Source organism: Amphibalanus amphitrite, unplaced genomic scaffold, assembly GCF_019059575.1.
Source record: "Amphibalanus amphitrite isolate SeventyFive unplaced genomic scaffold, NRLGWU_Aamphi_draft 000191F_arrow, whole genome shotgun sequence".
Lineage (NCBI taxonomy): Eukaryota > Metazoa > Arthropoda > Thecostraca > Balanomorpha > Balanidae > Amphibalanus > Amphibalanus amphitrite.
The window spans coordinates 320,122-332,347 of record NW_024881686.1 but is presented as its reverse complement, the minus strand read 5'-3'; the positions used below and the strand labels follow the sequence as shown (position 1 = coordinate 332,347).

Here is a 12,226-nt window from a genome sequence, read left to right as displayed (position 1 = left end):
CTGAGTCGGTCAAGTCATGCTATCACTTCCCACGCCAAACTGAACATTCAGTTGCCACCCATGTCCTAGCAGGAGCTTGTCGCTGTTCGCTACAGCTGCTCTACACTTGGTCCTAGCCTCATACGCTTACATTTATACGCACGTTTCCACGCACCTGTGCCTTATCTCAGTTTGTCTGCCGTATTGATTTTATGACGCGGGACTAAACAACGTCACCCGGGCGACGGATGACGTCAGTCCGGCGGCGGCGGTCGGCCGGCCGCCACCTGTGCTCTCCGGGTGAGACGGGCTCCAAACGGCAGTCGGAGAGAGTTTCACAGCCGGCCGGCCCATCGGAAATCGATATAAACGGGCCGCAGCAAACCACAGAACCGTGCCCGGCAGTCGCTACCGGCCGGCTGCGGGGCGCGAAACAACCATGCTTTCAGGACTGGGGCACAAAGCACGACTAATACTGGGTACATTTATTTAACCGGAACAAATAAATTATGCACGATAGAACAAATGAGGCTACAGCCACAACACGTGGTTACATTTGGCTAAGGGGCGGGTGGGGACGACCGCCGGGACTCTGAACTGACTATTCCCGTACGGGCCGACCCCACCGCCCGGCTCCCCCGGTGGGGAAGGGGGGGGGGTAACCCCCCACAAACACCACGACCCGAGTACCGCGCGCCGCTACCCCCATAGACATGAGTGACACTATACAGCCCCGCAAACTGTCGGCCCAGGCAGCCAAAGGTAGCGCTGAGTCTGCAAACGGGGAAGCTACTGAGGGGGAACGTCCAGTTGCCGCTTGAAAGATCCGTGCTTGAACGGTTTTAAATGGAACATGATAGCATGAACTTTAAATAGAAACATAACGAGAAAAAGAAGCATAGTTAAGTTAACATTACTACTGTCGCCATACATTCCTTGCCATATTGTCCCCATTTTAAATATTTCACTACTTGCCAACCCGCCAGCGTGTCTCGAAGCCCTTCCGGGCTGCTGCCATACAGTCTGCCTACGTTACAGCACCGTACAGTCTGCCTCCGTTAGGCACCCGCCGTAGTCTGCCTACCAGTGTTGCCGGGCCGTGTCCGCTGCGGCGAGATCAGGGCGGCCGCCGCGCCGGCGCGCCAGCAGCCCGGGCGCGTGGGGCGGGCGCCGCTACAGGTGCCCGGACCGGCGAGCTGCGCGTGCGGGGCGCCGCGGCCGGCGGCCGACCAGGGCGCTGTCCAACACCGAGAGTTCAGCGCGGACAGCTGGGCCGGCCGACTGTCATGACACGCTCCCGTTCCCCGCCACCCGGCCCGGCCTCGGCCGCCTATCACAAGCGGGAATGCGGCGTGGAGTGCCGGTGGGCCTGGGCCGTCTAGTCGAGCATCTGACCCCGGCTCGGGTCCATCTGGTTTCGGTAGCGGTAAGCCAGGACAAACCCGATCATCTGAAACGGGCGGGGTCGGTGAGAGCCGTGAGAAGAGGCCGGTGAGAGCGGTGGGAGAGTACAGGTGAGAAAGGTGAGCGGTCGCGCTCCGCGGCGGCCGGGCAGCCACTATCGGCCGCCGTTCTGATAGGACTCGGTCTCAGCAGGAACGCTGAGGATGGCTCCACGGCAGTGTGGTAATCTTTACGGTATTTGCAGAGGGATTGGTGGGCTGCCGCGGAATCAGGCAGTTGGATAGTCCGTGTCGGTGAACCGTAGGCTCAGGGAGTTCGCCGAGCCGCGGGTGGCACAGACTGAGCAGGATTGGAACACGGCAATGGCTACCTATAAATGCCGCACTGGGGACACAACGAGATCGGTAGAATGAGCCTCCATTTGGTGAATATATCCGATGACAACAAAGTCAATAATTTCTTATCTAAACTCGAGTTCTTCAGCACTCTCAACAATTGCATTTTGAACCAGTTACTGATACTAAGCATTAAATATCTCATTGATCAATCGTCAAGATGATCCTTCGATCAGACTCAGAACGATCGAACACACAGACAGTGCACGGCACAAGTGATAGCGGCAGCGGTTGAAGGGTAACACAGCAGTACTGCGCGGAGCGGCACAAAACACCACAGAATGGCACCACAGTGAGCAGTGAGCAGTGAGCAGTGAGCATGACGTCTTCAAGACGGCAGTAGCGCTGCAGGGAGCTGCTGGCTACAGCTATCTGGCATCTACTGCGGGGCAAACACTGCCTGTTGGAGAAAACAAAGGGACAGCAGCCATGGAATAAAACGTAAACGATTTAATCTCGAATAGCTTCATACATGATATTAACAAAACGACTTACTTCTAGATTTTAGTCAGACATTCGGTAGGTAGGGATTAGGGGTGAATAAATATACAACAGGGTCATTATACGTCTATCAGGAAAGGCAATACAATAGCAGGCTACGCTATCGCGGCCAGGCCGGTCCGGACCAAACACTACCGGGTGGATAGTGTGGCGTAATGTCACCGACTGCATGCCTAATAGTGACAAACTTCAAAGCGACTGTGAGGACTGTGCAGTCCTGCAGTCCTGGCACGAGTAGGTACACAATGCCCTAGTAAATCAGTCAGCGCGATATCGCCCACAATCAGCGCGAAACAGCACAGCGACGACGTGCGCTACCTGGTAACCGTCCCCTGCCCTTCCCTGTACACATGTGACATGAGCGTTCAACCCCTGCCCTCCCCTCTAAACGTGGTCGCTCGCTCGTGCCCCTCCCTTCGGCACGTGACCAGGGCGGCCGTTGACACCAGACACGGACTAAACCAGCCCTGTCTGGCGACTGATGGAGACGAAGTGCTCCGTAGGACTAACTTCTGCAATGATAATAATCATCCGTCAGACTTCAACGAAATGTATGCAGAAAAGATGAGCACATCGCATACCGTATCGCATTACATTTTTTGTTTTTAGTTCTTTCGCCCCGTTCAGGAAGAGCATGGTCCATGGCCAACCCTCAGAGAAGCTGGGATCAGCTGAAGTTTAGATAGCAATTGATCCGCCTTATGTCAATTACCGTCACATCGTCTGTTCAGATCGTGGGTGATCCCGTGAAAACTGCCACGTTCCAGCAATGAGCAAGTAACACTGTCCTATCACAGCTCCCGCAATCTGGCAATGTCGAGAAGCCGCCCCAGAGTTTCCGGACGCCCCAGCCCGGGCAACAGCAGCCCATCGGCCATCCACCGCCCTGCTGATCATTTCCAGTCAGCAGCCGGAGCACGTGCTCCCCTCCCCTCTGCGAAGGGAGGGGGGGGACGTCTGGGGGCGACAGACCAGACCCTGCCCATCGCCCCAGTGCCGTGTATCCGGAGACGGGGCGACGCACACCGGCGTGGTGCCGGTATGATCCGGTGCGGGGCCGGCACACGCCCTCCGGCCGGTCGGGGCGGCACTCGCGGCATCTGACCGACCGGCAGACTGTCCGTAAACAAACGGCACGGATAGAGAGCCGGTTAGGACCGGTGACCGGCCGCCGGCGAGTCAGGGACGGACTGCACATTACCTGGGCGGTCCCTCGAGCCACCGGACTCGCTTCAAACTGACGCACTTTCTGCTTGCAAATCTGGGAATACTGTGTTTCAACCCGGCAAATCCAATACAGTAAGGAAGTCCGTGGTAAGAAAATAGCTTCGGGAGACAAACCAATACCCAGCGGAAAAGTCCCGGCCCGTGTTGCCATCCACCGCAGGGCGTGGAGAACGAAAGCACACGGACCTGAGACGGACAGCTGAACTTTGGCCCAGCGAGACACTCGTCGGACTTCGGCTCGAAAACAGCAGGAACATGCAACGCCTTGCTTCAAATGTCATCAATATTTGTTCCCATAACCACGTTGACGACTTCTAAGAGTGAGCGATGATTGCATACCAACGTTGCTCCGATCATGTGCTAAAAGAGCTCCATCAACACTCAACAGTCAACACTGTAACCCAGCCGATATCGTGAGGCACTTCGCTCCCTTTTACGACCTAGCGCCCAAGTGCTGGCTACATGCCACCGGCACGCGCCAGGAGTAAAGCTCTACCGTCGGTCACCAAGACATCCAAGCCGGTTTGCGCAAGAAGGCCGACAGATCAGTGATCAGCCGTTCTCGCGGAATGACGATGACTGTGTGCTTTAACAAAATAAATTGACATTCCCATTATCACAGTTGCAAAAAGCATGGCAGTTTGAAGAGAATTAGGAGCCAGATTTAGACATATTTTGACAAACTTGTTACACAACAAACTGGAGAAGACCGGTTAGGCATTTCTAAAGATTTCAAAACGGGATGCACCAGAAAGCATTGCAAGGCTATTTAAGGAACCGATTCATTCTTTCCCAGAAAGAACACCATCTCATTTCCCAGAATAGCAAACTTTGTATAGCAGCAAACGCCAAAGTTCAGCGCCGGGGTTCCGCCAATCGGGGCAGCCCGAGAGTGGTCCAGCAGCCAATGACAGCCTCATCCAAGCGCCGCTTCAGCTCCAACAGTCTCTGTTCGAGGCCTTCAGCGAACCAGCAGCGGTGGTTATGGTTTCGCAGGCGCCTGCCCTGCTTTCGTAAGAGCCAGCAGCAGCCGACCAAAGTTCGGGCCGGGCACAGCGGCACCGCTCGGCGACTCTCTGGTATGGGACAGAGCAGACAGCGTCCGCCGGGAGACCGGAGGGACCCCTCCCCGTCCCCCCAGTGGCGGCGGAGGTGCAGTGCAGAGCAGGCTCCGGCCAGTCCGCAATCATCGGAACCCCTACCGGTACCGGCTCAATACGAATGGGCGACACCAGGCGGTGCAGGCTGGGTTTAACCCTAGGGTCGATAGAGCCCCTCCCCACTCGGAAGGTGATCCCAGCCCAGGACAGACTACATATTCTGACCCCGGGGTCGACAGGCGCCCTCCGTCTCCAGCAGCCGCACGGGCCGGTGTTTGAACTCCCACGGAACCTATCGGTCCCGATAGACGCCCTATCTGCACCGGCGCGGCGTCACCCCAACAGCGCGGGCCGGCGGGGAAGGCAGCCGCGGCCGCGCAGACACACCACAGAGTCGGCCACATCAGTCAGCAGCGCAGCTATCACCGCTCACCAAAACCAAACGAAACCAATCACACAGCAAAACTGAGCCATGCAGCAAAACTGAAACGACGGGAAGATGAGCAAGACATTAGCGAACGAATGCACAAATGCACACGAGCAGCATGTGTAGAAACCTTCCTCCTTTCCCGACAAACACACATGCCGCTCATATAGCATGTTTCACGATAAACTCTAGCCGACCGTAGGCAGAGGCAGGAAGCGAAGCTGCCACACGACCACTCCAGGCTCCAGCCACAATCACACAAGGTCGGGAGCGGCGCGGGCGGCGGCGGGGGATGGCTGCACTTCTCTGGGGATCCGCTGGTTACAGGGCAGGCACCGGTAACAGGCAGTCGAGCTCGGCAGAAGCGGGAGCGACTGTAGCGACATGCGGGTGTGCGAGTGGGGCGGCAAGAGCGCGTGGAGACCGTACCTGCGACAGCCCGGCCCGGCGGCGGAGCGCCTATAGAAACGCGTTAGCGTTGGTGCGCGGGTCTTTTTGGTTACGGTAGCGCACGGTCAGCCACACGCCGAAAAACTGCAAACCCCAGGCAGGAGCGGGCCGGTGCGGCCGGTCAGTGGGGCGCTCACACGGTGACAGGCGCGCGGCTCTCTCAAACACATACGCCATCAGTTAGTGTGGCCAGGTGAGACAAACGGAGGCAGTTAGTGAGGCGGCGAGTGAGACAGACGGAGGCGGTTAGTGACATGCGATCGGGCTATGGTGTCCGCCAGGCACGGTTCGTCAGGTTATGTTATTCACAAAAGAAATGAAATGTGCCATTCGAAAGCTGACTGTAAGCTGATTCCAAAGATGAAATATTTCATCAAAATAGTTTTATGGCTTTTAACATTTTTGAAATCACTGACACATTTTTCGACTTCCTTGGAAGCCTCAATATCGAAAGAACAATATGGAATTACTAAAATGTACTCAAATGTGCATATATGTCTTTCAGAACCAATAAGAATGCGCAATCACACAGCTCAGTCTCAATGGACCAGAGTCAAACACCCAGAAGCGTAAAATGGCCGTTATCGTCTCTCACACCGGACAACTCGTAGCTTCATACGGCTTTTTGGTCCCGAAATAAGAGAATAATTGCTGTGGTACTGTACACACATAAAATAATACAGTTCCAAATAATCGCACCTCCCATTATTTACACGATACTCGGAAGTCTCCATAAAACGCAAACACATTTACACCACACCGCAAACGGTTATTTGGTGGTCTAGTCTTAAAGCAAAACACAGAATTAAAACAAGAATTAGATAACGCTTACATTTCACTAAAGTAGATCTATGTCCGTTAAACACAAATGTGAGAAGAAAAAATCCTAGTGTACGTGTTCAATGCGAAGTAAATGTCCTTGGGTCCTCTGGGAGGTTGCGGCGCGACCAGTGAAAGGTCCTGTTCATCCCGAGCAGGCACGAGGATGACCGGGCATATAACAATCGATCGGGGCCCACTGGACGAAAACACACACCAGCAAAGCTCACCGCACAGTGACGGATTACGGCGGAAGCAGCCGCGCCGGCCGGCCGGTCACAAGCCACACCGAGAGCGAACGGCTGGCCGCACCAGCCCGTGGCCGTGCCCGCCGATCACACACTCACCTCTGTGAAACTGAAGAACAGACCAATCCCGCCGCTGACGCGAAGGCCAGAGTTGATGGCCTCCTTCAGCATTTCAAAGCAAGGCCGGCATTCACACTTGATGCTTCCCATGCAGCACTGTGTGGCGTCGGTCTGCCCGGGACAGCACTGGGGAGACATCGGGACCAGAATCAGTGGCACTGCACGGCCAGTCACAGTCCGGGACAGCACTGGGGAGACATCGGGACCAGAATCAGTGGCACTGCACGGCCAGTCACAGTCACAGTCCGGGACAGCACTGGGAGACATCGGGACCAGAATCAGTGGCACTGCACGGCCAGTCACAGTCACAGTCCGGGACAGCACTGGGGAGACATCGGGACCAGAATCAGTGGCACTGCACGGCCAGTCACAGTCCGGGACAGCTGCACTGGGGAGACATCGGGACCAGAATCAGTGGCACTGCACGGCCAGTCACAGTCCGGGACAGCACTGGGGAGACATCGGGACCAGAATCAGTGGCACTGCACGGCCAGTCACAGTCACAGTCCGGGACAGCACTGGGAGACATCGGGACCAGAATCAGTGGCACTGCACGGCCAGTCACAGTCACAGTCCGGGACAGCACTGGGGAGACATCGGGACCAGAATCAGTGGCACTGCACGGCCAGTCACAGTCCGACCCGGGACCAGATTCTCCAACAACAAAAAATATCCTGCTGCAGTTTTAGCTCTTGCATGTGTAGGGGGGGGGGGTCGGATAGACCAACCCCCCCCCCCCCCGGGTTTTTCCCGAGTAACTCGCGCAAAACGCGGCCGATCGCAACAAAACTTTCAGTACCCTCGAGTTGATCAATTTTACACCTTCTCCGCAAATTTCATGACCCTGACCCTATTGCCCTTTGACCTGTGACCTATTTCTCGAGACCATGTCTTGCCGGCATTGCGATTCAGCGTATGTCAGCTAACATTATCCGAGCGTTACCAGTCTCTTTGTGATTATAAACGTCCAAACATGTGAAATGATGTTCGTCCCACGCATTACGGTGGGTGTCAAGGTCATCTGAAGGTCAGGTCAGGTCATTGACCTTTGATGACCTCGGTTCAATTTTTCGAGTTTTACATGATTCTAGGCTAGTTTTTGGAGCTGAATTCATCTGAACTTTTTAGCAACTGAATTTAGCAACCATCTGAACGTATACGAAGCAGTTTTGGTGCCTTCGTAGCATGCTACGAATCTGTCAGAGGCGGTTGACACCTACTGCGAATACCCGGCAGGACCCCTACTGGTTGACCAGACCTGACCTGACCTGACCTTTCCTAAATGCATGAGAAAATGCATCATCTGTGATCAACACTAACATGATGTTCGTGATCAGCACCTCGAAAAACCCCATAGCAGCGACACTTCACGCCGTTCTAACAGGACCCCATTTTCCCCGACTTTTGGGTCATTAACCTGACCTGGAAGGTCAACCAATGACCTAGGACCTTAAAATTGGGTATCATAGGCTTCCTCTCGTCACGGGCAGCACGCTCGTTTTTTTCCGCGAGGCTCTAGCTCAATCAGGGGCCGAACGGCAGGGGGTCCAACCGACCGACGCTGACAAACGCCGCACACATGCGAGGGTTAAGTATTATGATTTTTCGCCCTAAAGTCATCCCAGAGTTTCGCCTAACAGGCAATAGAAAATAACCACAAATGTGTAAATAGTGAAAATAGCAGTTAGGTAATATCAAGCATGATCAGTTAAACTTGTGACAACTGACATAATTGTAAGGAGAAAAAATTTACTGGCAAGCGGCAGCCAACATATTTTCTGCATGTGAAATTGGCTCCTTGGCAGAGAATGTACAGAATTTAAACAAGTTTAAACATGAAAAATATTCATCAATATAACTGATGGTGAGATCAGCAACTAACATTAAAAAGACATTATCGGCCTTAATCAACACCAACATCCTGTTAACCCGCGCCCTGCTGGGGGGGGGGGTGTTTGAACACCCCCCCCCCTGTGGTTTTTCGCGAATATCTCAAAAACGGCGGCGCGGAGCGCCGCCGTTTTTGGTACACCTTACCATACATCAATTCTACACATGTTGTGAAAATTTCAGACCAAGGTCATTCAAGGTCAGGTCACCAGGTCACTTGAAGTGACCTCACCTCATAAAAACTTTCAATGTCTGTCATAGCTACACCGAGTGACCGATCGCTTTGAAACTTTCAGCGATTGCTAAGAGCAATAGCATGTACAAAATGTATATCTCAGAATTTTGATATCGATGACCTAAGGTCAGGTCAATTTTGCGACCTCCCCATTATAAGTCAATGGGAGAAAATTGAAATGCGCCTCTTTTGGATGAAAGACATTATAAACACTCCCAAACACCGAATTACAAGTGGTTTAGACACACTGAACTTGAAAATGGTGTCCGTGACCCTTGTTTATGCCCTGAGGTCATCTTAGGTCACGAATGGTATCTAACAGTTTTTCGCAAATAACTTTTGATAGAGCCATGCTAGAGCGATGAAAACGCCTTAGATGTGTTCAGCTCGACGATACGGATCGACTGATATGCAACATGACCCTTTCCGGTCAGGTCATGACCTTGACCTGAGGTCAAATTTTCAAGTTGACCTTTCAAGGTCAAGACATAGTTCATTCGATGCGTCTTGACGAGAGGAACACGATGCCGGTAAAAGTAAGCTCGTACAAGGCTTGGGTCAAAAGTTATTGCAGAAAAACTGTTTTCGAAAAAATCGGCTATTTTTGCAGTTTTTGCCCCCTGCAGGCAAAACCGTTGACGTTAGGTCAAATCTGAGAGAATTACTCAGAAAGGGCGTTAATAGGGCTATCGAATGCGCTTTTCCGCGGCGCTGTAGCTCTATTGGTTCCCGAGTTATGCGTTGGCTTCTTGGAAATTTTCGACATTCGACCTGGAAATCGGCGAAATTTTGCCTTCAATGACCTCTGGTGACCTGACCTTTGACCTGACCAAAAAATTGACTGAAGTGATTTCGTCATTATTTTTTACGCTCTTTCGAACGCCGCCTTCCGCGTATCGCTACGTGGCCCAGGAGCCGAGTTACAAGGGGGGGTGTTCAAACACCCCCCCCCCCCCCAGCAGGGCGTGGAAATCCAGGACCCCCAGCAGGGCGCGGGTTAATATCGTGCACGTAAGCCATCTGTTAAATCATAGCACATTGCAAAAGTAACTGCTACTGTACCTACCGGTTTCAGAGGACACTCAGGATGGTCCATCCCATCATCCAGGCCTGTGTTGTTCATTTCCTGGAAGCCGCAGCAGCCGAACGTCTCCTGGGCATTCTTCTTGATGTCATCAGTGGAGATGCGCCAGCCCTCATGGAGCAGCTTCTCCTGCTGACTGGGCGTGATGGCCAGGCAGGCACACGCCAGGCTGAACTGTAGCACGTACAGCAGGAACAGCACCAGCATGTAGAAGAAGAGCACCACCTGGTGGTGTTTGACGGCGCCCACAAGTCCAAGGACAGCAATGAAGAGCAGCAGCACACCGCAGGCCACGATGCCACCAACGACGCCCAGACTGGTGATGATGCTGGCCGTCTTACCATAGGTAGCCACTCCAATCAGCAGAAATGCCACCACCTGCCAAAGTTGTGGTGTCATCCCAGAGAACTGCCTGTTGGTCACTGTGGCGAGAGTGGGGCAGAACCTGCCTTGTATGGGAATGATGGCGGAGAGCATGTTAATGCCATAGGTATGTGCCATTAACTCAATTGCCCCAAATGTTGAGAAGCATTATGGAGTAAGGACGAAAGTGAATGCACCATGCAATTAAACATGAAATAGAGCAGTCCAAAATAAACGTGGACAAAGCAGGAACGTGAGAGATCAAGATAATCACTTTACAGCATGCACGCATAACAACAGCACGGTCAGAATGGTTGACAAATAACAGCACTTACCACATAAACAATGTTCAGCGCTATCAGCGCATTCTTTGAGCAAGTGAAGCCACCACACATTTTGGCCAATATCAAAGCCTGAACGCTCACAAACAATTCTGCCCGCGGAAATCAGAGGCAAGGCATCAGCATCAGCATCAGAGCTTCGTGCACGGTGCTGGATTCATCCAGATTCATCGGCTTCGTCGTTTACGGCAAGGTTTACGGCGTTGGCAACTTCTCTAAAGATGTCGCCCCCGTCGCCACCATCTGAGGCGCGTCTCATCTGTCGCAAGAATAAAGTGCTACCAAATTGCAAAAATGCTGCAAACATTTGTCAGATGGGACAAGTCGTTTTGATTGCAAACAAATGAATAGTGTGAAATACTGTACAGAAGTTAAAAAATAATTTTACAAAGGGTACATTTCATCCGTCTCGATCTTTCTTATGCCTAAACACCATATTCGGAAATCGGAGCATGGCATTGGAATGATATGAGAAAATGCAAATGTATGTTTTGCCAATAAACGGACCTTCTGACTATGGAGAGTGTATTGCATCGATTGAAAAGTCGATAATTCTGGGATAAAAATGTTTAAATGTCCTTTTTTCATTCATTTCACTATTTCTATAGACTATATGCATCGTTGCATTCGCCTATTCGAAGATCCAACCGCAAATCCTTGCAGTGCTTTAGTTAGATATGGCAGCAAAAATTATAACCTTGAAGCACAACTTGTTTCTCTCAAAGTTTTTCTCTGCTGCTGTGTCACTTTACTTGTGATATTGATATTCATTGATATTCATTGCCGATGTATTGAGATAGGACAGAGAAAAGAGTATAATAAGCATCAAAGGTTATTCCAATAAGGAGAGCAGGGCGCTGTTTCACTGCATGGCTGCATATACTAGCCCCTTGGGCGGCATGACACAAGTGTGTGCAACCAGCATCACATTTTATTTTATAAATTTTGTCCGAACCTTTTGATGAGAAGGATTCACATTTCACAAGGACAGAGCCACCGCTAAGTGAAGCTTGTTGCAATGACCCTGCCCTCTACCCTCTGATTGCGCAATTCCAATTCTACCTTACCTTACCTTACCTTACCTTAGTTGGTCATCGGGTTATAAGGCCACTCGGCCTATGGGTCCCGCTCGTATCGAGTGAAAGGCATAATTGGAGAGGCTATGGTCCTTAGTACAGGGTAGGGATGTCGAACATCACGCTCGACCAGTGCCGGTCCAGCCGCGCCTTGAAAGACGACAGCGACTCAGCAGCGACGACGTCTGTTGGGAGGGCGTTCCAATCGTTGATGATTCTGACGCTGAACGCGTTCCTGCGAGAAAGATGCTTGGCGTTTGGTTTCCTCAGCTTCCACTGGTGGCCTCGCGTGTTTTGCGCTTCGTGTCTCGTCAGCAGTGACACAAGCGGCACATCCAGAAGTCCGTGGAAGAGCTGGTACACGGTCACCATATCTCCACGGCGACGGCGGTAGTGCAGCGATGGGAGGCCGGGGCGGCGAAGCCTGTCAGGGTACGGCAGGTCTCTGAGGAGGTCCGTGATCAGGCGGGTCGCGCGTCGCTGCACCCTCTCCAGTCTCTTCTGGTCTTCTTTGGAGAATGGACCCCAGATGGCGTTCCCAAACTCGAGGAAGGGTCGGACTAAGGC

General features: G+C 52.6%; 1 protein-coding gene across 2 annotated transcripts; it reads right to left on the bottom strand.

Moving 5' to 3' along the window:
* Window positions 1-449: 449 nt before the first annotated feature.
* LOC122384463 (tetraspanin-13-like) lies at window positions 450-10,800 on the bottom strand. 2 transcript variants are annotated; one of them, XM_043371866.1, is made up of 5 exons: window positions 10,578-10,795; window positions 9,862-10,257; window positions 6,650-6,796; window positions 5,463-5,567; window positions 450-1,429 (listed from the first exon to the last, which is right to left on the bottom strand). In XM_043371866.1, the coding sequence occupies exons 1-4, from the start codon at window positions 10,635-10,637 to the stop codon at window positions 5,493-5,495; spliced, it is 678 nt and encodes a 225-aa protein (XP_043227801.1). In that variant the 5' UTR covers window positions 10,638-10,795; the 3' UTR covers window positions 450-1,429; window positions 5,463-5,492. The 2 variants fall into 2 exon arrangements, with proteins under 2 accessions (XP_043227801.1, XP_043227802.1); XM_043371867.1 differs by lacking the exon at window positions 5,463-5,567 and having other exon boundaries at window positions 10,578-10,800.
* Window positions 10,801-12,226: the final 1,426 nt, after the last annotated feature.